The sequence below is a fragment of the Danio rerio genome, chromosome 12 (genome assembly GCF_049306965.1).
Source record: "Danio rerio strain Tuebingen ecotype United States chromosome 12, GRCz12tu, whole genome shotgun sequence".
In the NCBI taxonomy this organism is placed as follows: Eukaryota; Metazoa; Chordata; class Actinopteri; order Cypriniformes; family Danionidae; genus Danio; species Danio rerio.
In genome coordinates, this window is record NC_133187.1 from 48,318,057 (window position 1) to 48,345,494 (window position 27,438).

A 27,438-nucleotide genomic window follows, 5' to 3' on the forward strand; every position below is an offset into this window, starting at 1 on the left:
ATCTGCTAACAAGATTAAATGCTATTTATTAGCATGTAAAATATGGTGAATTACAGACACTTCACAGAATAGCCAGATAATAGAATAACAAGCCAGTGTGAGTCTAAAGGTCAAAATGGGAAGTCAGAAATCTCATCACACAGAAGGAACATTTAAGTTAGCATTTACTTTTCTGATTACAGACAGCCTTTTGAATTGGAGCATTTCTAAACATAATAGCTTGTCTAAAATAACTAATTTATTTTATTATTATTATTGTCATGATGACAGTACATAATATTTGACTAGACATTCTTCAAGATACTAGTATTCACCTTAAAGTGACATTTAAAGGCTTAGTTAGGTTAATTATGCAAGTTAGGGTTATTAGGCAAGTCATTGTGTGACAGTGATTTGTTCTGGAGACAATCTAAAACAAATATTTTGCAAAAGTTCTAAAATATTATTATTTAATCCTACATTAAAACATGTAGGAATTTACATTCAAATCTGCAATCCGTTTTAAGTTTAACAGAAAAAAGAAGCCAATTGTGTCAGTGGTGCTGCCTTTTATGACTCTGGTGCACTAAGTTGTGATTATGCTTAAACACTTACTTAAACGCTGGTGCTATTGGTAGTGGTTTCGGTTGTTGTGGTCTTAGTCGTGGTACTTTCTAGAGTTGCGGTGCCAGCTGTTGTGCTCTCAGTTGTTGTGGTGCCAGTTGTGGTGCTTTCTGGAGTTGTGGTGCCAGTTGTGGTGCTTTCAGTTGTTGTGGTCTCAGTTGTGGTACTTTCTGGAGTTGTGGTGCCAGTTGTGGTGCTTTCGGTTGTTGTGGTGCCAGTTGTGGTGCTTTCGGTTGTTGTGGTCTCAGTTGTGGTGCTTTCTGGAGTTGTGGTGCCAGTTGTGGTGCTTTCGGTTGTTGTGGTGCCAGTTGTGGTGCTTTCTGGAGTTGTGGTGCCAGTTGTGGTGCTTTCGGTTGTTGTGGTCTCAGTTGTGGTGCTTTCTGGAGTTGTGGTGCCAGTTGTGGTGCTTTCAGTTGTTGTGGTGCCAGTTGTGGTGCTTTCAGTTGTTGTGGTCTCAGTTGTGGTGCTTTCTGGAGTTGTGGTGCCAGTTGTGGTGCTTTCGGTTGTTGTGGTGCCAGTTGTGGTGCTTTCTGGAGTTGTGGTGCCAGTTGTGGTGCTTTCGGTTGTTGTGGTCTCAGTTGTGGTGCTTTCTGGAGTTGTGGTGCCAGTTGTGGTGCTTTCGGTTGTTGTGGTGCCAGTTGTGGTGCTTTCGGTTGTTGTGGTCTCAGTTGTACTTTCTAGAGTTGTGGTGCCAGTTGTGGTGCTTTCTGTTGTTGTGGTCTCAGTTGTGGTGCTTTCTGGAGTTGTGGTGCCAGTTGTGGTGCTTTCGGTTGTTGTGGTCTCAGTTGTGGTACTTTCTGGAGTTGTGGTGCCAGTTGTGGTGCTGTCAGGTGTTGTGGTGCCAGTTGTGGTGCTTTCAGTTGTTGTGGTCTCAGTTGTGGTGCTTTCTGGAGTTGTGGTGCCAGTTGTGGTGCTTTCGGTTGTTGTGGTCTCAGTTGTGGTGCTTTCTGGAGTTGTGGTGCCAGTTGTGGTGCTTTCGGTTGTTGTGGTCTCAGTTGTGGTACTTTCTGGAGTTGTGGTGCCAGTTGTGGTGCTTTCGGTTGTTGTGGTCTCAGTTGTGGTACTTTCTGGAGTTGTGGTGCCAGTTGTGGTGCTTTCGGTTGTTGTGGTGCCAGTTGTGGTGCTTTCGGTTGTTGTGGTCTCAGTTGTGGTACTTTCTGGAGTTGTGGTGCCAGTTGTGGTGCTTTCAGTTGTTGTGGTGCCAGTTGTGGTGCTTTCAGTTGTTGTGGTCTCAGTTGTGGTGCTTTCTGGAGTTGTGGTGCCAGTTGTGGTGCTTTCTGTTGTTGTGGTCTCAGTTGTGGTGCTTTCTGGAGTTGTGGTGCCAGTTGTGGTGCTTTCGGTTGTTGTGGTGCCAGTTGTGGTGCTTTCTGGAGTTGTGGTGCCAGTTGTGGTGCTTTCGGTTGTTGTGGTCTCAGTTGTGGTGCTTTCTGGAGTTGTGGTGCCAGTTGTGGTGCTTTCGGTTGTTGTGGTGCCAGTTGTGGTGCTTTCGGTTGTTGTGGTCTCAAATGTACTTTCTAGAGTTGTGGTGCCAGTTGTGGTGCTTTCTGTTGTTGTGGTCTCAGTTGTGGTGCTTTCTGGAGTTGTGGTGCCAGTTGTGGTGCTTTCGGTTGTTGTGGTCTCAGTTGTGGTACTTTCTGGAGTTGTGGTGCCAGTTGTGGTGCTTTCAGGTGTTGTGGTGCCAGTTGTGGTGCTTTCAGTTGTTGTGGTCTCAGTTGTGGTGCTTTCTGGAGTTGTGGTGCCAGTTGTGGTGCTTTCGGTTGTTGTGGTCTCAGTTGTGGTGCTATCTGGAGTTGTGGTGCCAGTTGTGGTGCTTTCGGTTGTTGTGGTCTCAGTTGTGGTACTTTCTGGAGTTGTGGTGCCAGTTGTGGTGCTTTCGGTTGTTGTGGTGCCAGTTGTGGTGTTTTCGGTTGTTGTGGTCTCAGTTGTGGTACTTTCTGGAGTTGTGGTGCCAGTTGTGGTGCTTTCAGTTGTTGTGGTGCCAGTTGTGGTGCTTTCAGTTGTTGTGGTCTCAGTTGTGGTGCTTTCTGGAGTTGTGGTGCCAGTTGTGGTGCTCTCTGGAGTTGTGGTGCCAGTTGTGGTGCTTTCGGTTGTTGTGGTGCCAGTTGTGGTGCTTTCTGGAGTTGTGGTGCCAGTTGTGGTGCTTTCGGTTGTTGTGGTCTCAGTTGTGGTGCTTTCTGGAGTTGTAATGCCAGTTGTGGTGCTTTCGGTTGTTGTGGTCTCAGTTGTGGTGCTTTCTGGAGTTGTGGTGCCAGTTGTGGTGCTTTCGGTTGTTGTGGTCTCAGTTGTGGTACTTTCTGGAGTTGTGGTGCCAGTTGTGGTGCTTTCGGTTGTTGTGGTGCCAGTTGTGGTGCTTTCGGTTGTTGTGGTCTCAGTTGTACTTTCTAGAGTTGTGGTGCCAGTTGTGGTGCTTTCTGTTGTTGTGGTCTCAGTTGTGGTGCTTTCTGGAGTTGTGGTGCCAGTTGTGGTGCTTTCGGTTGTTGTGGTGCCAGTTGTGGTGCTTTCTGGAGTTGTGGTGCCAGTTGTGGTGCTTTCGGTTGTTGTGGTGCCAGTTGTGGTGCTTTCGGTTGTTGTGGTCTCAGTTGTGGTACTTTCTGTAGTTGTGGTGCCAGTTGTGGTGCTTTCAGTTGTTGCTGTGCCAGTTGTGGTACTTTCAGTTGTTGTGGTCTCAGTTGTGGTGCTTTCTGGAGTTGTGGTGCCAGTTGTGGTGCTTTCTGTTGTTGTGGTCTCAGTTGTGGTGCTTTCTGGAGTTGTGGTGCCAGTTGTGGTGCTTTCGGTTGTTGTGGTGCCAGTTGTGGTGCTTTCTGGAGTTGTGGTGCCAGTTGTGGTGCTTTCGGTTGTTGTGGTCTCAGTTGTGGTGCTTTCTGGAGTTGTGGTGCCAGTTGTGGTGCTTTCGGTTGTTGTGCTCTCAGTTGTGGTACTTTCTGGAGTTGTGGTGCCAGTTGTGGTGCTTTCGGTTGTTGTGGTCTCAGTTGTGGTACTTTCTGGAGTTGTGGTGCCAGTTGTGGTGCTTTCAGTTGTTGTGGTGCCAGTTGTGGTGCTTTCAGTTGTTGTGGTGCTTTCTGGAGTTGTGGTGCCAGTTGTGGTGCTTTCGGTTGTTGTGGTGCCAGTTGTGGTGCTTTCGGTTGTTGTGGTTTCAGTTGTGGTACTTTCTGGAGTTGTGGTGCCAGTTGTGGTGCTTTCTGTTGTTGTGGTCTCAGTTGTGGTGCTTTCTGGAGTTGTGGTGCCAGTTGTGGTGCTTTCGGTTGTTGTGGTGCCAGTTGTGGTGCTTTCGGTTGTTGTGGTCTCAGTTGTGGTACTTTCTGGAGTTGTGGTGCCAGTTGTGGTGCTTTCAGTTGTTGTGGTGCCAGTTGTGGTGCTTTCTGGAGTTGTGGTGCCAGTTGTGGTGCTTTCGGTTGTTGTGGTCTCAGTTGTGGTACTTTCTGGAGTTGTGGTGCCAGTTGTGGTGCTTTCGGTTGTTGTGGTGCCAGTTGTGGTGCTTTCGGTTGTTGTGGTCTCAGTTGTGGTACTTTCTGTAGTTGTGGTGCCAGTTGTGGTGCTTTCACTTGTTGTGGTGCCAGTTGTGGTGCTTTCAGTTGTTGTGGTCTCAGTTGTGGTGCTTTCTGGAGTTGTGGTGCCAGTTGTGGTGCTTTCTGTTGTTGTGGTCTCAGTTGTGGTGCTTTCTGGAGTTGTGGTGCCAGTTGTGGTGCTTTCGGTTGTTGTGGTGCCAGTTGTGGTGCTTTCGGTTGTTGTGGTCTCAGTTGTGGTACTTTCTGGAGTTGTGGTGCCAGTTGTGGTGCTTTCAGTTGTTGTGGTGCCAGTTGTGGTACTTTCTGGAGTTGTGGTGCCAGTTGTGGTGCTTTCTGTTGTTGTGGTCTCAGTTGTGGTGCTTTCTGGAGTTGTGGTGCCAGTTGTGGTGCTTTCGGTTGTTGTGGTGCCAGTTGTGGTGCTTTCGGTTGTTGTGGTCTCAGTTGTGGTACTTTCTGGAGTTGTGGTGCCAGTTGTGGTGCTTTCAGTTGTTGTGGTGCCAGTTGTGGTGCTTTCTGGAGTTGTGGTGCCAGTTGTGGTGCTTTCGGTTGTTGTGGTCTCAGTTGTGGTACTTTCTGGAGTTGTGGTGCCAGTTGTGGTGCTTTCAGTTGTTGTGGTGCCAGTTGTGGTGCTTTCTGGAGTTGTGGTGCCAGTTGTGGTGCTTTCGGTTGTTGTGGTCTCAGTTGTGGTACTTTCTGGAGTTGTGGTGCCAGTTGTGGTGCTTTCGGTTGTTGTGGTACCAGTTGTGGTGCTTTCGGTTGTTGTGGTCTCAGTTTTGGTGCTTTCTGGAGTTGTGGTGCCAGTTGTGGTGCTTTCGGTTGTTGTGGTGCCAGTTGTGGTGCTTTCTGGAGTTGTGGTGCCAGTTGTGGTGCTTTCGGTTGTTGTGGTCTCAGTTGTGGTGCTTTCTGGAGTTGTGGTGCCAGTTGTGGTGCTTTCGGTTGTTGTGGTCTCAGTTGTGGTACTTTCTGGAGTTGTGGTGCCAGTTGTGGTGCTTTCGGTTGTTGTGGTCTCAGTTGTGGTACTTTCTGGAGTTGTGGTGCTTTCGGTTGTTGTAGTGCCAGTTGTGGTGCTTTCTGTTGTTGTGGTCTCAGTTGTGGTGCTTTCTGGAGTTGTGGTGCCAGTTGTGGTGCTTTCGGTTGTTGTGGTGCCAGTTGTGGTGCTTTCTGGAGTTGTGGCGCCAGTTGTGGTGCTTTCGGTTATTGTGGTCTCAGTTGTGGTGCTTTCTGGAGTTGTGGTGCCAGTTGTGGTGCTTTCGGTTGTTTTGGTGCCAGTTGTGGTGCTTTCGGTTGTTGTGGTCTCAGTTGTGGTACTTTCTGGAGTTGTGGTGCCAGTTGTGGTGCTTTCAGTTGTTGTGGTGCCAGTTGTGGTACTTTCTGGAGTTGTGGTGCCAGTTGTGGTGCTTTCTGTTGTTGTGGTCTCAGTTGTGGTGCTTTCTGGAGTTGTGGTGCCAGTTGTGGTGCTTTCGGTTGTTGTGGTGCCAGTTGTGGTGCTTTCGGTTGTTGTGGTCTCAGTTGTGGTACTTTCTGGAGTTGTGGTGCCAGTTGTGGTGCTTTCAGTTGTTGTGGTGCCAGTTGTGGTGCTTTCTGGAGTTGTGGTGCCAGTTGTGGTGCTTTCGGTTGTTGTGGTCTCAGTTGTGGTACTTTCTGGAGTTGTGGTGCCAGTTGTGGTGCTTTCAGTTGTTGTGGTGCCAGTTGTGGTGCTTTCTGGAGTTGTGGTGCCAGTTGTGGTGCTTTCGGTTGTTGTGGTCTCAGTTGTGGTACTTTCTGGAGTTGTGGTGCCAGTTGTGGTGCTTTCGGTTGTTGTGGTGCCAGTTGTGGTGCTTTCGGTTGTTGTGGTCTCAGTTGTGGTGCTTTCTGGAGTTTTGGTGCCAGTTGTGGTGCTTTCGGTTGTTGTGGTGCCAGTTGTGGTGCTTTCTGGAGTTGTGGTGCCAGTTGTGGTGCTTTCGGTTGTTGTGGTCTCAGTTGTGGTGCTTTCTGGAGTTGTGGTGCCAGTTGTGGTGCTTTCGGTTGTTGTGGTCTCAGTTGTGGTACTTTCTGGAGTTGTGGTGCCAGTTGTGGTGCTTTCGGTTGTTGTGGTCTCAGTTGTGGTACTTTCTGGAGTTGTGGTTCTTTCGGTTGTTGTAGTGCCAGTTGTGGTGATTTCGGTTGTTGTGGTCTCAGTTGTGGTACTTTCTGGAGTTGTGGTGCCAGTTGTGGTGCTTTCAGTTGTTGTGGTGCCAGTTGTGGTGCTTTCAGTTGTTGTGGTCTCAGTTGTGGTGCTTTCTGGAGTTGTGGTGCCAGTTGTGGTGCTTTCGGTTGTTGTGGTGCCAGTTGTGGTGCTTTCAGTTGTTGTGGTCTCAGTTGTGGTACTTTCTGGAGTTGTGGTGCCAGTTGTGGTGCTTTCTGTTGTTGTGGTCTCAGTTGTGGTGCTTTCTGGAGTTGTGGTGCCAGTTGTGGTGCTTTCGGTTGTTGTGGTGCCAGTTGTGGTGCTTTCGGTTGTTGTGGTCTCAGTTGTGGTACTTTCTGGAGTTGTGGTGCCAGTTGTGGTGCTTTCGGTTGTTGTGGTGCCAGTTGTGGTGCTTTCTGGAGTTGTGGTGCCAGTTGTGGTGCTTTCGGTTGTTGTGGTCTCAGTTGTGGTACTTTCTTGAGTTGTGGTGCCAGTTGTGGTGCTTTCGGTTGTTGTGGTGCCAGTTGTGGTGCTTTCGGTTGTTGTGGTCTCAGTTGTGGTACTTTCTGTAGTTGTGGTGCCAGTTGTGGTGCTTTCAGTTGTTGTGGTGCCAGTTGTGGTGCTTTCAGTTGTTGTGGTCTCAGATGTGGTGCTTTCTGGAGTTGTGGTGCCAGTTGTGGTGCTTTCTGTTGTTGTGGTCTCAATTGTGGTGCTTTCTGGAGTTGTGGTGCCAGTTGTGGTGCTTTCGGTTGTTGTGGTGCCAGTTTTGGTGCTTTCTGGAGTTGTGGTGCCAGTTGTGGTGCTTTCGGTTGTTGTGGTCTCAGTTGTGGTGCTTTCTGGAGTTGTGGTGCCAGTTGTGGTGCTTTCGGTTGTTGTGGTCTCAGTTGTGGTACTTTCTGGAGTTGTGGTGCCAGTTGTGGTGCTTTCGGTTGTTGTGGTCTCAGTTGTGGTACTTTCTGGAGTTGTGGTGCCAGTTGTGGTGCTTTCGGTTGTTGTAGTGCCAGTTGTGGTGCTTTCGGTTGTTATGGTCTCAGTTGTGGTACTTTCTGGAGTTGTGGTGCCAGTTGTGGTGCTTTCAGTTGTTGTGGTGCCAGTTGTGGTGCTTTCAGTTGTTGTGGTCTCAGTTGTGGTGCTTTCTGGAGTTGTGGTGCCAGTTGTGGGGCTTTCTGTTGTTGTGGTCTCAGTTGTGGTGCTTTCTGGAGTTGTGGTGCCAGTTGTGGTGCTTTCGGTTGTTGTGGTGCCAGTTGTGGTGCTTTCTGGAGTTGTGGTGCTTTCGGTTGTTGTGGTCTCAGTTGTGGTGCTTTCTGGAGTTGTGGTGCCAGTTGTGGTGCTTTCGGTTGTTGTGGTCTCAGTTGTGGTACTTTCTGGAGTTGTGGTGCCAGTTGTGGTGCTTTCAGTTGTTGTGGTGCCAGTTGTGGTGCTTTCTGGAGTTGTGGTGCCAGTTGTGGTGCTTTCAGTTGTTGTGGTCTCAGTTGTGGTACTTTCTGGAGTTGTGGTGCCAGTTGTGGTGCTTTCGGTTGTTGTGGTGCCAGTTGTGGTGCTTTCGGTTGTTGTGGTCTCAGTTGTGGTACTTTCTGTAGTTGTGGTGCCAGTTGTGGTGCTTTCAGTTGTTGTGGTGCCAGTTGTGGTGCTTTCAGTTGTTGTGGTCTCAGTTGTGGTGCTTTCTGGAGTTGTGGTGCCAGTTGTGGTGCTTTCGGTTGTTGTGGTCTCAGTTGTGGTACTTTCTGGAGTTGTGGTGCCAGTTGTGGTGCTTTCAGTTGTTGTGGTGCCAGTTGTGGTGCTTTCAGTTGTTGTGGTCTCAGTTGTGGTGCTTTCTGGAGTTGTGGTGCCAGTTGTGGGGCTGTCTGTTGTTGTGGTCTCAGTTGTGGTGCTTTCTGGAGTTGTGGTGCCAGTTGTGGTGCTTTCGGTTGTTGTGGTGCCAGTTGTGGTGCTTTCTGGAGTTGTGGTGCCAGTTGTGGTGCTTTCGGTTGTTGTGGTCTCAGTTGTGGTACTTTCTGGAGTTGTGGTGCCAGTTGTGGTGCTTTCAGTTGTTGTGGTGCCAGTTGTGGTGCTTTCTGGAGTTGTGGTGCCAGTTGTGGTGCTTTCGGTTGTTGTGGTCTCAGTTGTGGTACTTTCTGGAGTTGTGGTGCCAGTTGTGGGGCTTTCTGTTGTTGTGGTCTCAGTTGTGGTGCTTTCTGGAGTTGTGGTGCCAGTTGTGGTGCTTTCGGTTGTTGTGGTGCCAGTTGTGGTGCTTTCTGGAGTTGTGGTGCTTTCGGTTGTTGTGGTCTCAGTTGTGGTGCTTTCTGGAGTTGTGGTGCCAGTTGTGGTGCTTTCGGTTGTTGTGGTCTCAGTTGTGGTACTTTCTGGAGTTGTGGTGCCAGTTGTGGTGCTTTCAGTTGTTGTGGTGCCAGTTGTGGTGCTTTCTGGAGTTGTGGTGCCAGTTGTGGTGCTTTCAGTTGTTGTGGTCTCAGTTGTGGTACTTTCTGGAGTTGTGGTGCCAGTTGTGGTGCTTTCGGTTGTTGTGGTCTCAGTTGTGGTACTTTCTGGAGTTGTGGTGCCAGTTGTGGTGCTTTCAGTTGTTGTGGTGCCAGTTGTGGTGCTTTCAGTTGTTGTGGTCTCAGTTGTGGTGCTTTCTGGAGTTGTGGTGCCAGTTGTGGGGCTGTCTGTTGTTGTGGTCTCAGTTGTGGTGCTTTCTGGAGTTGTGGTGCCAGTTGTGGTGCTTTCGGTTGTTGTGGTGCCAGTTGTGGTGCTTTCTGGAGTTGTGGTGCCAGTTGTGGTGCTTTTGGTTGTTGTGGTCTCAGTTGTGGTGCTTTCTGGAGTTGTGGTGCTTTCGGTTGTTGTGGTCTCAGTTGTGGTACTTTCTGGAGTTGTGGTGCCAGTTGTGGTGCTTTCAGTTGTTGTGGTGCCAGTTGTGGTGCTTTCTGGAGTTGTGGTGCCAGTTGTGGTGCTTTCGGTTGTTGTGGTCTCAGTTGTGGTACTTTCTGGAGTTGTGGTGCCAGTTGTGGTGCTTTCGGTTGTTGTGGTGCCAGTTGTGGTGCTTTCGGTTGTTGTGGTCTCAGTTGTGGTACTTTCTGTAGTTGTGGTGCCAGTTGTGGTGCTTTCAGTGGTTGTGGTGCCAGTTGTGGTGCTTTCAGTTGTTGTGGTCTCAGTTGTGGTGCTTTCTGGAGTTGTGGTGCCAGTTGTGGTGCTTTCTGTTGTTGTGGTCTCAGTTGTGGTGCTTTCTGGAGTTGTGGTGCCAGTTGTGGTGCTTTCGGTTGTTGTGGCGCCAGTTGTGGTGCTTTCTGGAGTTGTGGTGCCAGTTGTGGTGCTTTCGGTTGTTGTGGTCTCAGTTGTGGTGCTTTCTGGAGTTGTGGTGCCAGTTGTGGTGCTTTCGGTTGTTGTGGTCTCAGATGTGGTACTTTCTGGAGTTGTGGTGCCAGTTGTGGTGCTTTCGGTTGTTGTGGTGCCAGTTGTGGTGCTTTCGGTTGTTGTGGTCTCAGTTGTGGTACTTTCTGGAGTTGTGGTGCCAGTTGTGGTGCTTTCAGTTGTTGTGGTGCCAGTTGTGGTGCTTTCAGTTGTTGTGGTCTCAGTTGTGGTGCTTTCTGGAGTTGTGGTGCCAGTTGTGGGGCTTTCTGTTGTTGTGGTCTCAGTTGTGGTGCTTTCTGGAGTTGTGGTGCCAGTTGTGGTGCTTTCGGTTGTTGTGGTGCCAGTTGTGGTGCTTTCTGGAGTTGTGGTGCCAGTTGTGGTGCTTTCGGTTGTTGTGGTCTCAGTTGTACTTTCTAGAGTTGTGGTGCCAGTTGTGGTGCTTTCGGTTGTTGTGGTTTCAGTTGTGGTACTTTCTGGAGTTGTGGTGCCAGTTGTGGTGCTTTCGGTTGTTGTGGTGCCAGTTGTGGTGCTTTCTGGAGTTGTGGTGCCAGTTGTGGTGCTTTCGGTTGTTGTGGTCTCAGTTGTGGTGCTTTCTGGAGTTGTGGTGCCAGTTGTGGTGCTTTCGGTTGTTGTGGTGCCAGTTGTGGTGCTTTCGGTTGTTGTGGTCTCAGTTGTACTTTCTAGAGTTGTGGTGCCAGTTGTGGTGCTTTCGGTTGTTGTGGTTTCAGTTGTGGTACTTTCTGGAGTTGTGGTGCCAATTGTGGTGCTTTCTGTTGTTGTGGTCTCAGTTGTGGTGCTTTCTGGAGTTGTGGTGCCAGTTGTGGTGCTTTCGGTTGTTGTGGTGCTTTCGGTTGTTGTGGTGCCAGTTGTGGTGCTTTCGGTTGTTGTGGTCTCAGTTGTGGTACTTTCTGGAGTTGTGGTGCCAGTTGTGGTGCTTTCGGTTGTTGTGGTCTCAGTTGTGGTACTTTCTGGAGTTGTGGTGCCAGTTGTGGTGCTTTCAGTTGTTCTGGTGCCAGTTGTGGTGCTTTCAGTTGTTGTGGTCTCAGTTGTGGTGCTTTCTGGAGTTGTGGTGCCAGTTGTGGTGCTTTCAGTTGTTGTGGTGCCAGTTGTGGTGCTTTCAGTTGTTGTGGTCTCAGTTGTGGTGCTTTCTGGAGTTGTGGTGCCAGTTGTGGGGCTTTCTGTTGTTGTGGTCTCAGTTGTGGTGCTTTCTGGAGTTGTGGTGCCAGTTGTGGTGCTTTCGGTTGTTGTGGTGCCAGTTGTGGTGCTTTCTGGAGTTGTGGTGCCAGTTGTGGTGCTTTCGGTTGTTGTGGTCTCAGTTGTGGTGCTTTCTGGAGTTGTGGTGCCAGTTGTGGTGCTTTCGGTTGTTGTGGTCTCAGTTGTGGTGCTTTCTGGAGTTGTGGTGCCAGTTGTGGTGCTTTCGGTTGTTGTGGTCTCAGTTGTGGTACTTTCTGGAGTTGTGGTGCCAGTTGTGGTGCTTTCGGTTGTTGTGGTGCCAGTTGTGGTGCTTTCGGTTGTTGTGGTCTCAGTTGTGGTACTTTCTAGAGTTGTGGTGCCAGTTGTGGTGCTTTCGGTTGTTGTGGTTTCAGTTGTGGTACTTTCTGGAGTTGTGGTGCCAATTGTGGTGCTTTCTGTTGTTGTGGTCTCAGTTGTGGTGCTTTCTGGAGTTGTGGTGCCAGTTGTGGTGCTTCCGGTTGTTGTGGTGCTTTCGGTTGTTGTGGTGCTAGTTGTGGTGCTTTCGGTTGTTGTGGTCTCAGTTGTGGTACTTTCTGGAGTTGTGGTGCCAGTTGTGGTGCTTTCGGTTGTTGTGGTCTCAGTTGTGGTACTTTCTGGAGTTGTGGTGCCAGTTGTGGTACTTTCGGGTGTTGTGGTGCCAGTTGTGGTGCTTTCGGTTGTTGTGGTCTCAGTTGTGGTACTTTCTGTAGTTGTGGTGCCAGTTGTGGTGCTTTCAGTTGTTGTGGTGCCAGTTGTGGTGCTTTCAGTTGTTGTGGTCTCAGTTGTGGTGCTTTCTGGAAATGTGGTGCCAGTTGTGGTGCTTTCGGTCGTTGTGGTGCCAGTTGTGGTGCTTTCTGGAGTTGTGTTGCCAGTTGTGGTGCTTTCGGTTGTTGTGGTCTCAGTTGTGGTGCTTTCTGGAGTTGTGGTGCCAGTTGTGGTGCTTTCGGTTGTTGTGGTCTCAGTTGTGGTACTTTCTGGAGTTGTGGTGCCAGTTGTGGTGCTTTCGGTTGTTGTGGTGCCAGTTGTGGTGCTTTCGGTTGTTGTGGTCTCAGTTGTGGTACTTTCTGGAGTTGTGGTGCCAGTTGTGGTGCTTTCAGTTGTTGTGGTGCCAGTTGTGGTGCTTTCAGTTGTTGTGGTCTCAGTTGTGGTGCTTTCTGGAGTTGTGGTGCCAGTTGTGGGGCTTTCTGTTGTTGTGGTCTCAGTTGTGGTGCTTTCTGGAGTTGTGGTGCCAGTTGTGGTGCTTTCGGTTGTTGTGGTGCCAGTTGTGGTGCTTTCTGGAGTTGTGGTGCCAGTTGTGGTGCTTTCGGTTGTTGTGGTCTCAGTTGTGGTGCTTTCTGGAGTTGTGGTGCCAGTTGTGGTGCTTTCGGTTGTTGTGGTCTCAGTTGTGGTGCTTTCTGGAGTTGTGGTGCCAGTTGTGGTGCTTTCGGTTGTTGTGGTGCCAGTTGTGGTGCTTTCGGTTGTTGTGGTCTCAGTTGTACTTTCTAGAGTTGTGGTGCCAGTTGTGGTGCTTTCGGTTGTTGTGGTTTCAGTTGTGGTACTTTCTGGAGTTGTGGTGCCAATTGTGGTGCTTTCTGTTGTTGTGGTCTCAGTTGTGGTGCTTTCTGGAGTTGTGGTGCCAGTTGTGGTGCTTTCGGTTGTTGTGGTGCCAGTTGTGGTGCTTTCGGTTGTTGTGGTCTCAGTTGTGGTACTTTCTGGAGTTGTGGTGCCAGTTGTGGTGCTTTCGGTTGTTGTGGTCTCAGTTGTGGTACTTTCTGGAGTTGTGGTGCCAGTTGTGGTGCTTTCGGTTGTTGTGGTCTCAGTTGTGATACTTTCTGGAGTTGTGGTGCCAGTTGTGGTGCTTTCGGTTGTTGTGGTCTCAGTTGTGGTACTTTCTGTAGTTGTGGTGCCAGTTGTGGTGCTTTCAGTTGTTCTGGTGCCAGTTGTGGTGCTTTCAGTTGTTGTGGTCTCAGTTGTGGTGCTTTCTGGAGTTGTGGTGCCAGTTGTGGTGCTTTCAGTTGTTGTGGTGCCAGTTGTGGTGCTTTCAGTTGTTGTGGTCTCAGTTGTGGTGCTTTCTGGAGTTGTGGTGCCAGTTGTGGGGCTTTCTGTTGTTGTGGTCTCAGTTGTGGTGCTTTCTGGAGTTGTGGTGCCAGTTGTGGTGCTTTCGGTTGTTGTGGTGCCAGTTGTGGTGCTTTCTGGAGTTGTGGTGCCAGTTGTGGTGCTTTCGGTTGTTGTGGTCTCAGTTGTGGTGCTTTCTGGAGTTGTGGTGCCAGTTGTGGTGCTTTCGGTTGTTGTGGTCTCAGTTGTGGTGCTTTCTGGAGTTGTGGTGCCAGTTGTGGTGCTTTCGGTTGTTGTGGTCTCAGTTGTGGTGCTTTCTGGATTTGTGGTGCCAGTTGTGGTGCTTTCGGTTGTTGTGGTTTCAGTTGTGGTACTTTCTGGAGTTGTGGTGCCAATTGTGGTGCTTTCTGTTGTTGTGGTCTCAGTTGTGGTGCTTTCTGGAGTTGTGGTGCCAGTTGTGGTGCTTTCGGTTGTTGTGGTGCTTTCGGTTGTTGTGGTGCCAGTTGTGGTGCTTTCGGTTGTTGTGGTCTCAGTTGTGGTACTTTCTGGAGTTGTGGTGCCAGTTGTGGTGCTTTCGGTTGTTGTGGTCTCAGTTGTGGTACTTTCTGGAGTTGTGGTGCCAGTTGTGGTGCTTTCGGTTGTTGTGGTCTCAGTTGTGGTGCTTTCTGGAGTTGTGGTGCCAGTTGTGGTGCTTTCGGTTGTTGTGGTCTCAGTTGTGGTACTTTCTGGAGTTGTGGTGCCAGTTGTGGTGCTTTCGGTTGTTGTGGTCTCAGTTATGGTACTTTCTGGAGTTGTGGTGCCAGTTGTGGTGCTTTCGGTTGTTGTGGTGCCAGTTGTGGTGCTTTCGGTTGTTGTGGTCTCAGTTGTGGTACTTTCTGGAGTTGTGGTGCCAGTTGTGGTGCTTTCAGTTGTTGTGGTGCCAGTTGTGGTGCTTTCAGTTGTTGTGGTCTCAGTTGTGGTGCTTTCTGGAGTTGTGGTGCCAGTTGTGGTGCTTTCTGTTGTTGTGGTCTCAGTTGTGGTGCTTTCTGGAGTTGTGGTGCCAGTTGTGGTGCTTTCGGTTGTTGTGGTGCCAGTTGTGGTGCTTTCTGGAGTTGTGGTGCCAGTTGTGGTGCTTTCGGTTGTTGTGGTCTCAGTTGTGGTGCTTTCTGAAGTTGTGGTGCCAGTTGTGGTGCTTTTGGTTGTTGTGGTCTCAGTTGTGGTGCTTTCTGGAGTTGTGGTGCCAGTTGTGGTGCTTTCGGTTGTTGTGGTCTCAGTTGTGGTGCTTTCTGGAGTAGTGGTGCCAGTTGTGGTGCTTTCGGTTGTTGTGGTCTCAGTTGTGGTACTTTCTGGAGTTGTGGTGCCAGTTGTGGTGCTTTCGGTTGTTGTGGTGCCAGTTGTGGTGCTTTCTGGAGTTGTGGTGCCAATTGTGGTGCTTTCTGTTGTTGTGGTGCCAGTTGTGGTGCTTTCGGTTGTTGTGGTCTCAGTTGTACTTTCTAGAGTTGTGGTGCCAGTTGTGGTGCTTTCGGTTGTTGTGGTTTCAGTTGTGGTACTTTCTGGAGTTGTGGTGCCAATTGTGGTGCTTTCTGTTGTTGTGGTCTCAGTTGTGGTGCTTTCTGGAGTTGTGGTGCCAGTTGTGGTGCTTTCGGTTGTTGTGGTGCTTTCGGTTGTTGTGGTGCCAGTTGTGGTGCTTTCGGTTGTTGTGGTCTCAGTTATGGTACTTTCTGGAGTTGTGGTGCCAGTTGTGGTGCTTTCGGTTATTGTGGTCTCAGTTGTGGTACTTTCTGGAGTTGTGGTGCCAGTTGTGGTGCTTTCGGTTGTTGTGGTCTCAGTTGTGGTGCTTTCTGGAGTTGTGGTGCCAGTTGTGGTGCTTTCGGTTGTTGTGGTCTCAGTTGTGGTACTTTCTGGAGTTGTGGTTCCAGTTGTGGTGCTTTCGGTTGTTGTGGTGCCAGTTGTGGTGCTTTCGGTTGTTGTGGTCTCAGTTGTGGTGCTTTCTGGAGTTGTAGTGCCAGTTGTGGCGCTTTCGGTTGTTGTGGTGCCAGTTGTAGTACTTTCTGGAGTTGTGGTGCCAGTTGTGGTGCTTTTGGTTGTTGTGGTCTCAGTTGTGGTACTTTCTGGAGTTGTGGTGCCAGTTGTGGTGCTTTCGGTTGTTGTGGTAACAGTTGTGGTGCTTTCGGTTGTTGTGGTCTCAGTTGTGGTACTTTCTGGAGTTGAGGTGCCAGTTGTGGTGCTTTCGGTTGTTGTGGTGCCAGTTGTGGTGCTTTCGGTTGTTGTGGTCTCAGTTGTGGTGCTTTCTGGAGTTGTGGTGCCAGTCGTGGTGCTTTCGGTTGTTGTGGTGCCAGTTGTGGTGCTTTCTGGAGTTGTGGTGCCAGTTGTGGTGCTTTCGGTTGTTGTGGTCTCAGTTGTGGTACTTTCTGGAGTTGTGGTACCAGTTGTGGTGCTTTCGGTTGTTGTGGTGCCAGTTGTGGTGCTTTCGCTTGTTGTGGTGCCAGTTGTGGTGCTTTCAGTTGTTGTGGTGCCAGTTGTGGTGCTTTCAGTTGTTGTGGTCTCAGTTGTGGTGCTTTCTGGAGTTTTGGTGCCAGTTGTGGTGCTTTCGGTTGTTGTGGTGCTTTCTGGAGTTGTGGTGCCAGTTGTGGTGCTTTCGGTTGTTGTGGTCTCAGTTGTGGTGCTTTCTGGAGTTGTGGTGCCAGTTGTGGTGCTTTCGGTTGTTGTGGTCTCAGTTGTGGTGCTTTCTGGAGTTGTGGTGCCAGTTGTGGTGCTTTCGGTTGTTGTGGTGTCAGTTGTGGTACTTTCTGGAGTTGTGGTGCCAGTTGTGGTGCTTTCTGTTGTTGTGGTCTCAGTTGTGGTACTTTCTGGAGTTGTGGTGCCAATTGTGGTGCTTTCTGTTGTTGTGGTCTCAGTTGTGGTGCTTTCTGGAGTTGTGGTGCCAGTTGTGGTGCTTTCGGTTGTTGTGGTGCTTTCGGTTGTTGTGGTGCCAGTTGTGGTGCTTTCGGTTGTTGTGGTCTCAGTTGTGGTACTTTCTGGAGTTGTGGTGCCAGTTGTGGTGCTTTCGGTTGTTGTGGTCTCAATTGTGGTACTTTCTGGAGTTGTGGTGCCAGTTGTGGTGCTTTCGGTTGTTGTGGTCCCAGTTGTGGTGCTTTCGGGAGTTGGGGTGCCAGTTGTGGTGCTTTCGGTTGTTGTGGTCTCAGTTGTGGTACTTTCTGGAGTTGTGGTGCCAGTTGTGGTGCTTTCGGTTGTTGTGGTCTCAGTTGTGATACTTTCTGGAGTTGTGGTACCAGTTGTGGTGCTTTCAGTTGTTGTGGTCTCAGTAGTGGTACTTTCTGGAGTTGTGGTGCCAGTTGTGGTGCTTTCGGTTGTTGTGGTGCCAGTTGTGGTGCTTTCGGTTGTTGTGGTCTCAGTTGTGGTACTTTCTGGAGTTGTGGTGCCAGTTGTGGTGCTATCGGTTGTTGTGGTGCCAGTTGTGGTGCTTTCTGGAGTTGTGGTGCCAGTTGTGGTGCTTTCGGTTGTTGTGGTCTCAGTTGTGGTACTTTCTGGAGTTGTGGTGCCAGTTGTGGTGCTTTCGGTTGTTGTGGTCTCAGTTGTGGTGCTTTCTGGAGTTGTGGTGCCAGTTGTGGTGCTTTCGGTTGTTGTGGTGCTAGTTGTGGTGCTTTCTGGAGTTGTGGTGCCAGTTGTGGTGCTTTCGGTTGTTGTGGTCTCAGTTGTGGTACTTTCTGGAGTTGTGGTGCCAGTTGTGGTGCTTTCGGTTGTTGTGGTGCCAGTTGTGGTGCTCTCGGTTATTGTGGTCTCAGTTGTGGTGCTTTCTGGAGTTTTGGTGCCAGTTGTGGTGCTTTCGGTTGTTGTGGTCTCAGTTGTGGTACTTTCTGGAGTTGTGGTGCTAGTTGTGGTGCTTTCGGTTGTTGTGGTGCCAGTTGTGGTGCTTTCGGTTGTCGTGGTCTCAGTTGTGATACTTTCTGGAGTTGTGGTGCCAGTTGTGGTGCTTTCTGGAGTTGTGGTGCCAGTTGTGGTGCTTTCGGTTGTTGTGGTCTCAGTTGTGGTGCTTTCTGTAGTTGTGGTACCAGTTGTGGTGCTTTCGGTTGTTGTGGTCTCAGGTGTGGTACTTTCTGGAGTTGTGGTGCCAGTTGTGGTGCTTTCGGTTGTTGTGGTGCCAGTTGTGGTGCTTTCTGTAGTTGTGGTACCAGTTGTGGTGCTTTCGGTTGTTGTGGTGTCAGTTGTGGTACTTTCTGGAGTTGTGGTGCCAATTGTGGTGCTTTCTGTTGTTGTGGTCTCAGTTGTGGTGCTTTCTGGAGTTGTGGTGCCAGTTGTGGTGCTTTCGGTTGTTGTGGTGCCAGTTGTGGTGCTTTCGGTTGTTGTGGTCTCAGTTGTGGTACTTTCTGGAGTTGTGGTGCCAGTTGTGGTGCTTTCGGTTGTTGTGGTCTCAGTTGTGGTACTTTCTGGAGTTGTGGTGCCAGTTGTGGTGCTTTCGGTTGTTGTGGTCCCAGTTGTGGTGCTTTCTGGAGTTGTGGTGCCAGTTGTGGTGCTTTCGGTTGTTGTGGTCTCAGGTGTGGTACTTTCTGGAGTTGTGGTGCCAGTTGTGGTGCTTTCGGTTGTTGTGGTGCCAGTTGTGGTGCTTTCGGTTGTTGTGGTCTCAGTTGTGATGCTTTCTGGAGTTGTGGTGCCAGTTGTGGTTGTTTCGGTTGTTGTGGTCTCAGTTGTGGTACTTTCTGGAGTTGTGGTGCCAGTTGTGGTGCTTTCGGTTGTTGTGGTGCTTTCGGTTGTTGTGGTGCCTGTTGTGGTGCTTTCGGTTGTTGTGGTGCCAGTTGTGGTGCTTTCTGGAGTTGTGGTCTCAGTTGTGGTTCTTTCTGGAGTTGTGGTGCCAGTTGTGGTGCTATCGGTTGTTGTGGTGCCAGTTGTGGTGCTTTCGGTTGTTGTGGTCTCAGGTGTGGTACTTTCTGGAGTTGTGGTGCCAGTTGTGGTGCTTTCGGTTGTTGTGGTGCCAGTTGTGGTGCTTTCGGTTAATGTGGTCTCAGTTGTGGTGCTTTCTGGAGTTGTGGTGCCAGTTGTGGTGCTTTCGGTTGTTGTGGTCTCAGTTGTGGTGCTTTCTGGAGTTGTGGTGCCAGTTGTGGTGCTTTCGGTTGTTGTGGTCTCAGTTGTGATGCTTTCTGGAGTTGTGGTGCCAGTTGTGGTTGTTTCGGTTGTTGTGGTCTCAGTTGTGGTGCTTTCTGGAGTTGTGGTGCCAGTTGTGGTGCTTTCGGTTGTTGTGGTGCTTTCGGTTGTTGTGGTGCCAGTTGTGGTGCTTTCTGGAGTTGTGGTGCCAGTTGTGGTGCTTTCGGTTGTTGTGGTCTCAGTTGTGGTACTTTCTGGAGTTGTGGTGCCAGTTGTGGTGCTTTCTGTTGTTGTGGTCTCAGTTGTGGTGCTTTCTGGAGTTGTGGTGCCAGTTGTGGTGCTTTCGGTTGTTGTGGTCTCAGTCGTGGTACTTTCTAGAGTTGTGGTGCCAGTTGTGGTGCTTTCGGTTGTTGTGGTGCCAGTTGTGGTGCTTTCGGTTGTTGTGGTTTCAGTTGTTTTACTTTCTGGAGTTGTGGTGCCAGTTGTGGTGCTTTCGGTTGTTGTGGTCTCAGTTGTGGTACTTTCTGGAGTTTTGGTGCCAGTTGTGATGCTTTCGGTTGTTGTGGTCTCAGTTGTGGTGCCAGTTGTGGTGCTTTCGGTTGTTGTGGTGCCAGTTGTGGTGCTTTCGGTTGTTGTGGTGCCAGTTGTGGTGCTTTCGGTTGTTGTGGTCTCTGTTGTGGTACTTTCTGGAGTTGTGGTGCCAGTTGTGGTGCTTTCGGTTGTTGTGGTTTCACCTGTGGTACTTTCTGGAGTTGTGGTGCCAGCTGTGGTGCTTTCGGTTGTTGTGGTCTCAGTTGTGGTACTTCCTGTTGTTGTGGTCTCAGTTGTGGTACTTTCTGGAGTTGTGGTGCCAGTTGTGGTGCTTTCAATTGTTGTGTTCTCAGTTGTGGTACTTTCTGGAGTTGTGGTGCCAGTTGTGGTGCTTTCTGTTGTTGTGGTCTCAGTTGTGGTGCTTTCTGTTGTTGTGGTTTCAGTTGTGGTGCTTTCTGGAGTTGTGGTGCCAGTTGTGGTGCTTTCGGTTGTTGTGGTGCCTGTTGTGGTGCTTTCTGGAGTTGTGGTGCCAGTTGTGGTGCTTTCTGTTGTTGTGGTCTCAGTTGTGGTGCTTTCTGGAGTTGTGGTGTCAGTTGTGGTGCTTTCGGTTGTTGTGGTGTCAGTTGTGGTACTTGCTGGAGTTGTGGTGCCAGTTGTGGTGCTTTCGGTTGTTGTGGTGCCAGTTGTAGTGCTTTCGGTTGTTGTGGTGCCAGTTGTGGTGCTTTCTGGAGTTGTGGTGTCAGTTGTGGTGCTTTCGGTTGTTGTGGTCTCAGTTGTGGTACTTTCTGGAGTTGTGGTGCCAGTTGTGGTGCTTTCTGTTGTTGTGGTTTCAGTTGTGGTGCTTTCTGGAGTTGTGGTGCCAGTTGTGGTGCTTTCGGTTGTTGTGGTCTCAGTTGTGGTGCTTTCTGGAGTTGTGGTGCCAGTTGTGGTGCTTTCGGTTGTTGTGGTCTCATTTGTGGTGCTTTCTGGAGTTGTGGTGCCAGTTGTGGTGCTTTCGGTTGTTGTGGTGCCAGTTGTGGTGGTTTCGGTTGTTGTGGTGCCAGTTGTGGTGCTTTCGGTTGTTGTGGTCTCTGTTGTGGTACTTTCTGGAGTTGTGGTGCCAGTTGTGGTGCTTTCGGTTGTTGTGGTCTCAGTTGTGGTACTTTCTGGAGTTGTAGTGCCAGTTGTGGTGCTTTCGGTTGTTGTGGTGCTTTCGGTTGTTGTGGTCTCAGTTGTGGTACTTCCTGGAGTTGTGGTGCCAGTTGTGGTGCTTTCGGTTGTTGTGGTCTCAGTTGTGGTGCTTTCTGGAGTTGTGGTGCCTGTTGTGGTGATTTCTGTTGTTGTGGTCTCAGTTGTGGTGCTTTCTGGAGTTGTGGTGCCAGTTGTGGTGCTTTCGGTTGTTGTGGTCTCAGTTGTGGTGCTTTCTGGAGTTGTGGTGCCAGTTGTGGTGCTTTCGGTTGTTGTGGTCTCAGTTGTGGTACTTTCTGGAGTTGTGGTGCCAGTTGTGGTGCTTTCGGTTGTTGTGGTCTCAGTTGTGGTGCTTTCAGGAGTTGTTGTGCTTATTGTCATACTATTTGTAGTTGTGCTTTCCTCTCTTGTCATGCTTTCTGCTCCTGTAGTCGCAGGTGTTGTAGCCACTGGGGTTTCAGCTATTGTGGTACTGTCTGAAGTTCTTGTGCTTCCTGGAGTTGTGCTGCTTTCTGGAGTGAAAATAATATGCTTGTCAATAAAATGTGTATTTAAGGTCAGTTTATACTCATGTTGCCACATATAGAGATGCAATTTAACATAGATGAGGAACTTTTTAGGAATGAATAAGCATTTATTACTTGACACTTTATTTTGTAAAGGGCTTTAAGTGCATTAACCTGTCTCAAGACCAGTGATGTTTAGAAATAGACAGACCAACGTCAAGACACAGATGTGTGTAGTAGTTGTATAGAGCAGATGCTTTTTTTCTATGTGCTATACTTTTTTGGCAAGTATTGTACTTTTACTAGAGTATTTTTTCAGTGCTCTTTCCATCACTACTTAAGAGTCACTTAGGAATTAGATAAGAAAAATTGTGTTATACTTTCTTCATCTTTTGTTTAATGCTAGTTCATATTCTTAGTGCATTACACAACCTACTGAATAATTGCTTTACTCATTAAACCTTTATTCATGTGTTATTACTGTGAAAAAGAGCGTTTGTTTAATCTAAAAATATATTTTTAAAATAAAGTAAAACAAGTGCAAGAAAGCCTTTTCTATTTTTCATTCACATATGTTGATGGTGAGCCTATATATATATATATATATGCTGAAAAATACTTGCAGCTGGCGGATGTTAATGTAAAGCCCTGAATACATTTTATATATATATATATATATATATATATATATATATATATATATATATATATATATATATATATATATATATATATATATATAATGTATTCAGGGCTTTACATTAACACCCGCCAACTGCAAGTATTTTTCAGCTCTGGCGGGTTAGACAGACAGCTCCACTAGCCACTTTGGCTGGTTGGAAACCATTTTTAAGTTGTCTTTTCCTAAAAGCAGGCTTCGACTATAAGCTTGGCCCAATATCATGCAAATGGGATCTTAGAATCGAGAAGCAACACGACTAACAAAAATAACTGCGCTCGCGCGAGCAAAACAGCAAAAAAGAAGGTAAATACCGAACGAGAAGATGATCCCTCGCACGCACAGGTGATGTGATGCACGCGACTGTTAAAAAGCACATGTGCTCTTGTTTACTTGCGCGAATCCTGTGCCTAGAGGAACTGGTGCGATCTGTTTCCTTTGAAATGTACTGGACAAAGAGCGATGATTGTGCACTCACAGCCCTACTGCTTTCGATAGCTCAAGATTAAAAAAATAAAAAATAAATATATTCTTTAGTAAGCAGCAGCGGTCTCTGCTTTCATTTAAATTATTCTTTGAACAGATTAACAGGTCTATATTAACTGTGTGCATGTGATCATCCTTTCATTATCACACAATCACACAAGTATGTTTTACCTGCTTTCTTTTGCTTAGTTATCTTAGTTAATATGTTTTAATTATATTTTTAACAATAACATTGCTTTAATGGGAGATTACTCCCCGTTTATTATGTGTAGTTAACTGCTGATCTGGGACTTTTAGCCAGGACCGATCACTGTGCATATTTTACATGACAATACTTTTTATTTATTTATTTATTTTTTATGTTTTTTTAAAGAAAAGTTTTGTTGAATTAAAAAGTGCACCTATACAGCTATAGTTTTGACACATTAAAAAAAATTGTGGCTAAGAAATACTTATTTGGTGTGGTCAGAGATTAATTTGCTAAATCTTTAATTTTGATCCGTAAAAAGTCATGTGAAATAAAAACTGATTGCATTGCGACAACCCTAATCAAGCAAGCTAATACACAATACACACAAGAAGTTAAATGAATGAGGAGGCATTTGGACATAACACAACATCTAAATCAAGTCATCTTAGCATGTCAAAGTCAAATTTATGCATTTAAAATATATTTCCCAACAAAACAAGTGTGGCCAGTGAAAAGCTAGTTGTGGCTAGTTGTTTCAGTTTGATACAGCATATTATTTACAGTATATATGTGAACTGAACAGCTCTGCCTCATATGTTTCATTGGCAGTTTTATTGATCACTAAGATATGATTGACTTGGATTTAAGTTGCTTTGATTTAAAAATGAAAATTGCAAAAATATCTTAGATGTGTTATACAACTAACTCAAATTTAGATTTTGTAACAACTGTAAACATTTTTTTTGTTATACGGACTGGTTTTGTGGTGGCTGTACATTAAAATTAAATTCATATAATCTCAATTCAAATGATGAGAGATTTTGAAATTCTAGCAGTGAACTGAGCTACTGTAAGGTAATCAGAAAGTAGTCTAATGTAATCAATTAATTTACTTTCATAAAGTAATTGAAAAGGCACACTGCTTATTACATTTTAAATAGGGTAATTTGTAATCTGTAATCTATTACATTTCCAAAGTAACCTCCCCAACACTGTTGATGAGAGGTCTCATGTACAGTATGTTTATATTAAAGAAATGCATTCTGTTAAAATGTACCTGTTCTTTGTGCTGTTGTTGTTGTAGATTCTGAAGTTGTAGTCATTGTTGTCATATTTTCGCTTGCTGTCATGTCCATAGTGGCACTTTTTGTTGTTGTGGCACCTGTGATCGCCTTTTCACCTGTTGCAGCTTGACTGACTGTCACACTTTCTCCAGTTGTGGTGCTTTCTGTCACTTGGCTTTCTATTGGTGTTGTTTCTGAAGTGGCGTATTCTGTTTGTGAAAAAGAGAGAGACTCAATATTTTTGTAACATTTCTTGTTTTTATCTTATATAGCACAGATCTATTTGTTGGAATAGCCAAGTACACATAATTCAAATCAAAATATGAATAAATATGACTTTTCATGATTATATTTTATGAATTTACAACCGTATATATCAATACTTAATTTTTGATTTAGGCGAGGCAGTGGCGCAGTAGGTAGTGCTGTCGCCTCACAGCAAGAAGGTCGCTGGTTCGAGCCTTGGCTCAGTTGGTGTTTCTGTGTGGAGTTTGCATGTTCTCCCTGCCTTCGCGTGGGTTTCCTCCGGGTGCTCCGGTTTCCCCCACAGTCCAAAGACATGCGGTACAGGTGAATTGGGTAGGCTAAATTGTCCATAGTGTATGAGTGTGTGTGTGAATGTGTGTGTGGATGTTTCCCAGAGATGGGTTGTGGCTGAAAGGGGATCCGCTGCGTAAAAACTTGCTGGATAAGTTAGTGGTTCATTCTACTGTGGCGACCCCAGATTAATAAAGGGACTAAGCCGACAAATAAATGAATGAATCATTTTTAATTTGTAATATGCATTGCTAAGAACTTTAAATGTGGTTTGTATGTGATGTAATTTTTATTTTTTATTTTTCAAAAGCTTTGCATTGTTTTATAAAACTCGGTTTCCAAAAAAACTAGCCCTTATGGTTGGTTTTGTGGTAACATTAGTATTTACAGTCCTGTTTAAGAGTACAACAAACACCTTTATCCTCCACCAGGTGGCAGTAAGAGTGTGCACAACATAACTTTGAATGGTATAATGTACAAGCCCTGCATGCCAAAATCAATACCTTTAACATTTCACACTTGCTTTATGCAGCCTTAATTATTTAAGAAGAAATAAATCACACAGAAAGCATCTTCCAACATAATACATTACCAGTTATTATGTCCATGGTTGTTGTTTCTGTGGTAAACATAGTGTTTGGATTGGCAGTAGTATATGTAGTGTTTATGTTCCTTACATCTGGGAGAAAAAAAAAATCATGGCTACATTTTATATACTGGAATGATTATGATTAACATAAAGGAAAGGGAAATGTAAGTATATTTATTTACCTGCACAATATGCCAAAGAGCAGAACTCTGGTTTCACAAACTCATAGACATAAAAACCTCCAGGACAGGCTTTGACTTGAATGGGATTGGACTGGAAATAGCAGCAGTTGTTGCTCCATTGACCGCAGACATCTCGAGAGACCACTCCATCCTCAAGTGTTGGATGTCCTCCGCTCAGCCACAGTGGAGCATGAGTGCCGCAACTGTGCTCATCAACACATGTGTCTGGCATCTGAACACTCTGACCATTAATGAAGAGACGGTACCAGCCGTCCCAGTTAACCTCACAGTCGCACATTATTTCAAAGGAATATTGATTACTGGTGGCTCTCCACGGGTTATCCAGGGCATGGTAACTGGTGCAGGGATCAACAGGAGGAACCACTGTTAAGGAGAAATTAAATGAATATATCACTGTTGAATTAGTTTAATGCAAAATACTTAAATGCATTTAAAACTATTACTGTTTGGTTGGAAAAATTGCAGTTTGCAAAATGTGCATCTGGTGTTTGGTCTTACACTAGTCAAAATGCATTGCAAGTATTCATTGCTTCATGCATATACGTTCACACCATTTACAGTACATCCGTATTTCGAAGATTCAGTTTAACCACTAGTTAAAGTGTGAGTATTTATCAGCTTTGTGCGTTTCAAAACTGCCAACTTGTCTGCATTTGTCTTTCCAGAACTCCTTAAAATCAGCACAATTTAATTATTTAAATTTAATTATTGTTAATTGTTATTAGTTTAATAATTTAAGATGGCATGCTAACTGACTTTTGCAAGTTGCAAGTAATTTGGACTGGTATCTGAAATATTACCTGATTATTTAAGGCCATTGTTATTGTCATTTTTTAGCCAATTGTTTGTAAGTATTGTTGACGTTAAAATGATCCTTGTTTTGGCTTTAATTAAAGTCTAACTGTTGCATATAAGATTCTTTTCTGACATTATTTGCAGATCTACTTTTATCCATGCATTATCCATGCATTTACATTATTTTTAGCCATCATATTTACTTTTGTTTCTAAAATGAATGCAACTAGCAATCAAAAATGATGCACATCTGCACATTAAACATGCATACAGGTTTCTTTTTTTTTTTTTTTTTTGCGTGCAAAATGGTAAATATGTATTTGATTTAACATGTTTTATTAAATAGATTAACACTTTAAATTACCTGTGCTTAGAATTTATTTAAGCTACAATTCTTGCTATTAATAAACCATTAACCTTCTGGGGTCTGAGGTGATTTTAGGACCCTTAAGATTTTTTGACATGCCCTGACATGTGTTATTTTAGCTACTTATTAGATAGTCCTGGCCAACTTGTATTTTGTTTTCATTAAATTTAATATAATATCAACTTGTTTTCACCACAAACTGTGCTACAATAATATGTGAGAAATATGGATGTACACGCTTGCATTTTTTAGGGGGGAGAAAAGTATGCGTGGTTATTAATCTTTAAATGTGATGAGCTCAGACTGAAAAAGTAGATATATATATATATATATATATATATATATATATATATATATATATATATATATATATATATATATATATATATATATATATATATATAGCTAAAGGGTTAAGGTAACTGAAAGCATTTGAGGAAACTGATTGCAACAAACCATTTAAGTTCAAAAACTAATCCTAATGAGCGCTGTGAGCTTTCTCCATTGAGTAAACAAAGTAATTTGAGCACAGTAAAATCCAATATATGACGGCAACTCAAACCAACTGAGTACTGTAAAACTCAATAAGTTAAGGCAACTCAAACTGTTTGAGGAAACTGATTGCTGCAAATCATTTGAGTTAAACTAATCTTTCATTGACGCGCTTCTTACAGTTTGCAGTGAGACGAAAAAACAACACTATATTTTCTTTTCCAAATGCACACACTTTTGTTGTTATTGTGTATACACAAAGTAAACACCTAACAGAATTGAGTGGTGTATAACACTTATTTGTGTAACCAAAATCAACCGAGTATAGTGTCTTTGGCACCAATGAGAAAAAGAAAATGCTAAACACACACAACCACAGTGATCTGGCGACCTCAGAGGGTTAACTTTGACTTTTAGCTCTACAAACTGCTGCTTCAGCTGCTTATTAATGTTTCTAAAGTTAGTAGTTGGGTTTAGATATTGTGTAGAATCAGGCATGTAGTATAAAGTCAAGCAGAAATATATACTTTTAATTCCAACAAACAGCCAGTATCTTAATAATATGCAGGTAATGAGCCACTAGATGATAATGAGTGAGAATTGGTGCTTAAATTAAAGTTTGGCTTACCAGTTGTAATGGTGTTGCTGGTGTTGATGTTCCTAACATCTGAGGTGGGAGAAAAAAAGGCCATGAATTGAGATGAAATTAAGACCTACGTAAACAAAAACAAAAAAAGTCAGTATATTTACCTGCACAGTATGCCAGAAAGCAGAAGGAAGGTTTCACTAGCTCGTAGACAAAATAATCTCCCGGACAGGCTTTGACTTGAATAGCATTGGATTTAAAGGAGCAGCAGTCATTTTCATAGTGCCCGCAGACATCTCGAGTGACTACTCCATCCTCGACTTTTGGATGTCCTCCACTCAGCCACAGTGGAGCATGAGTGCCGCAGCTATACTCATCAACACATGTGTCTGGCATCTGAACACTCTGACCTTCATAAAGCAGACGGTACCAGCCGTTCCAGTTCACCTCACAGTCACACATTATTTCAGAAGAATACAGATTGTTGGTGGCTCTCCAGCGGTTCTCCAGCACATTGTACGTTTTGCAAGGGTCTGTTATGGAAACATTACAATAAAAGTGTGTGAATAAAACTGTTTTAAATTAGACATGACTTTTCATAAATCACTCACCTGTTCCTCTTTAAACATAAAGTTCACCCAAAACATCAAAACTGTCACCATTTCCTCGCCTTCAGGTTGCCTCAAACCAATTTCAGATTTAAAGTCCACATTTAAAATGTTTATTTTGCTAGAACACATTGTTAGTTTTAGGGTGAGCAGTTATTACGTGCATTAGTTTTTTTTCAAATCACTTTTATTGTCACATCATCAGCAGCACATGTGCTATGATGAGTGTAAAACTTAGATGTACTTTTAAAGCTTTTAAAACTTTTTTTAAAAGCTCAATGTAAATTTAACCCTGTGTCCATTACAATGGACATCACTTCACCCCATGTTTTTTTTTTTTCCTGAGCATTTCATCTAATTCATCTAAGTCCATGGACGATTATCATCCAATCAAATAGCGGTAAGGCTCAGCATGTTGTAATGTAAAAAATAATCCACTGAAAAGCAGCAGGGCATCACTTCACTCCAGACACAGACGTGAACTACATTTACAATGTTGTTATTCAGATTTATTGTTATGTTTCCCAATATTTCATAGATTGTATATAAAAAAGAGGGATTGCACTTGCTAATTAAAGTTTAAAATATTTTGTAACATTGCAAGCTTTAGATCAGGATCATGTCTGTCCATTAAGATGGACAATGGCTTCAAGATCTGTTACTTAAATCTCCAATAATGCGATTCAACTTTTTTATATAAAAAAAAAAATCTATATCAATGTGATAATTCATTGCTGAAGCAATTGTATATGCAGAAT

General features: G+C 45.7%; 1 protein-coding gene and 1 long non-coding RNA gene across 2 annotated transcripts in view; one reads left to right on the plus strand and one right to left on the minus strand.

Annotated features, from left to right (window-relative positions):
- Positions 1–27,438, plus strand: part of LOC141376888 (uncharacterized) — a 208,200-nt gene that overhangs the window by 160,014 nt on the left and 20,748 nt on the right. The window lies entirely within an intron of this gene.
- The window catches only part of LOC108191751 (uncharacterized), a 30,404-nt gene that overhangs the window by 596 nt on the left and 2,370 nt on the right, over positions 1–27,438 (minus strand). Inside the window, exons 4-9 of the mRNA XM_073917938.1 lie at positions 26,237–26,605; positions 26,115–26,153; positions 23,812–24,195; positions 23,633–23,719; positions 22,497–22,712; positions 595–20,090 (exon numbers count right to left, since the gene is read on the minus strand). Coding sequence (XP_073774039.1) covers positions 595–20,090; positions 22,497–22,712; positions 23,633–23,719; positions 23,812–24,195; positions 26,115–26,153; positions 26,237–26,605 — 20,591 coding nt within the window. The remainder of the gene's footprint in view (positions 1–594; positions 20,091–22,496; positions 22,713–23,632; positions 23,720–23,811; positions 24,196–26,114; positions 26,154–26,236; positions 26,606–27,438) is intronic.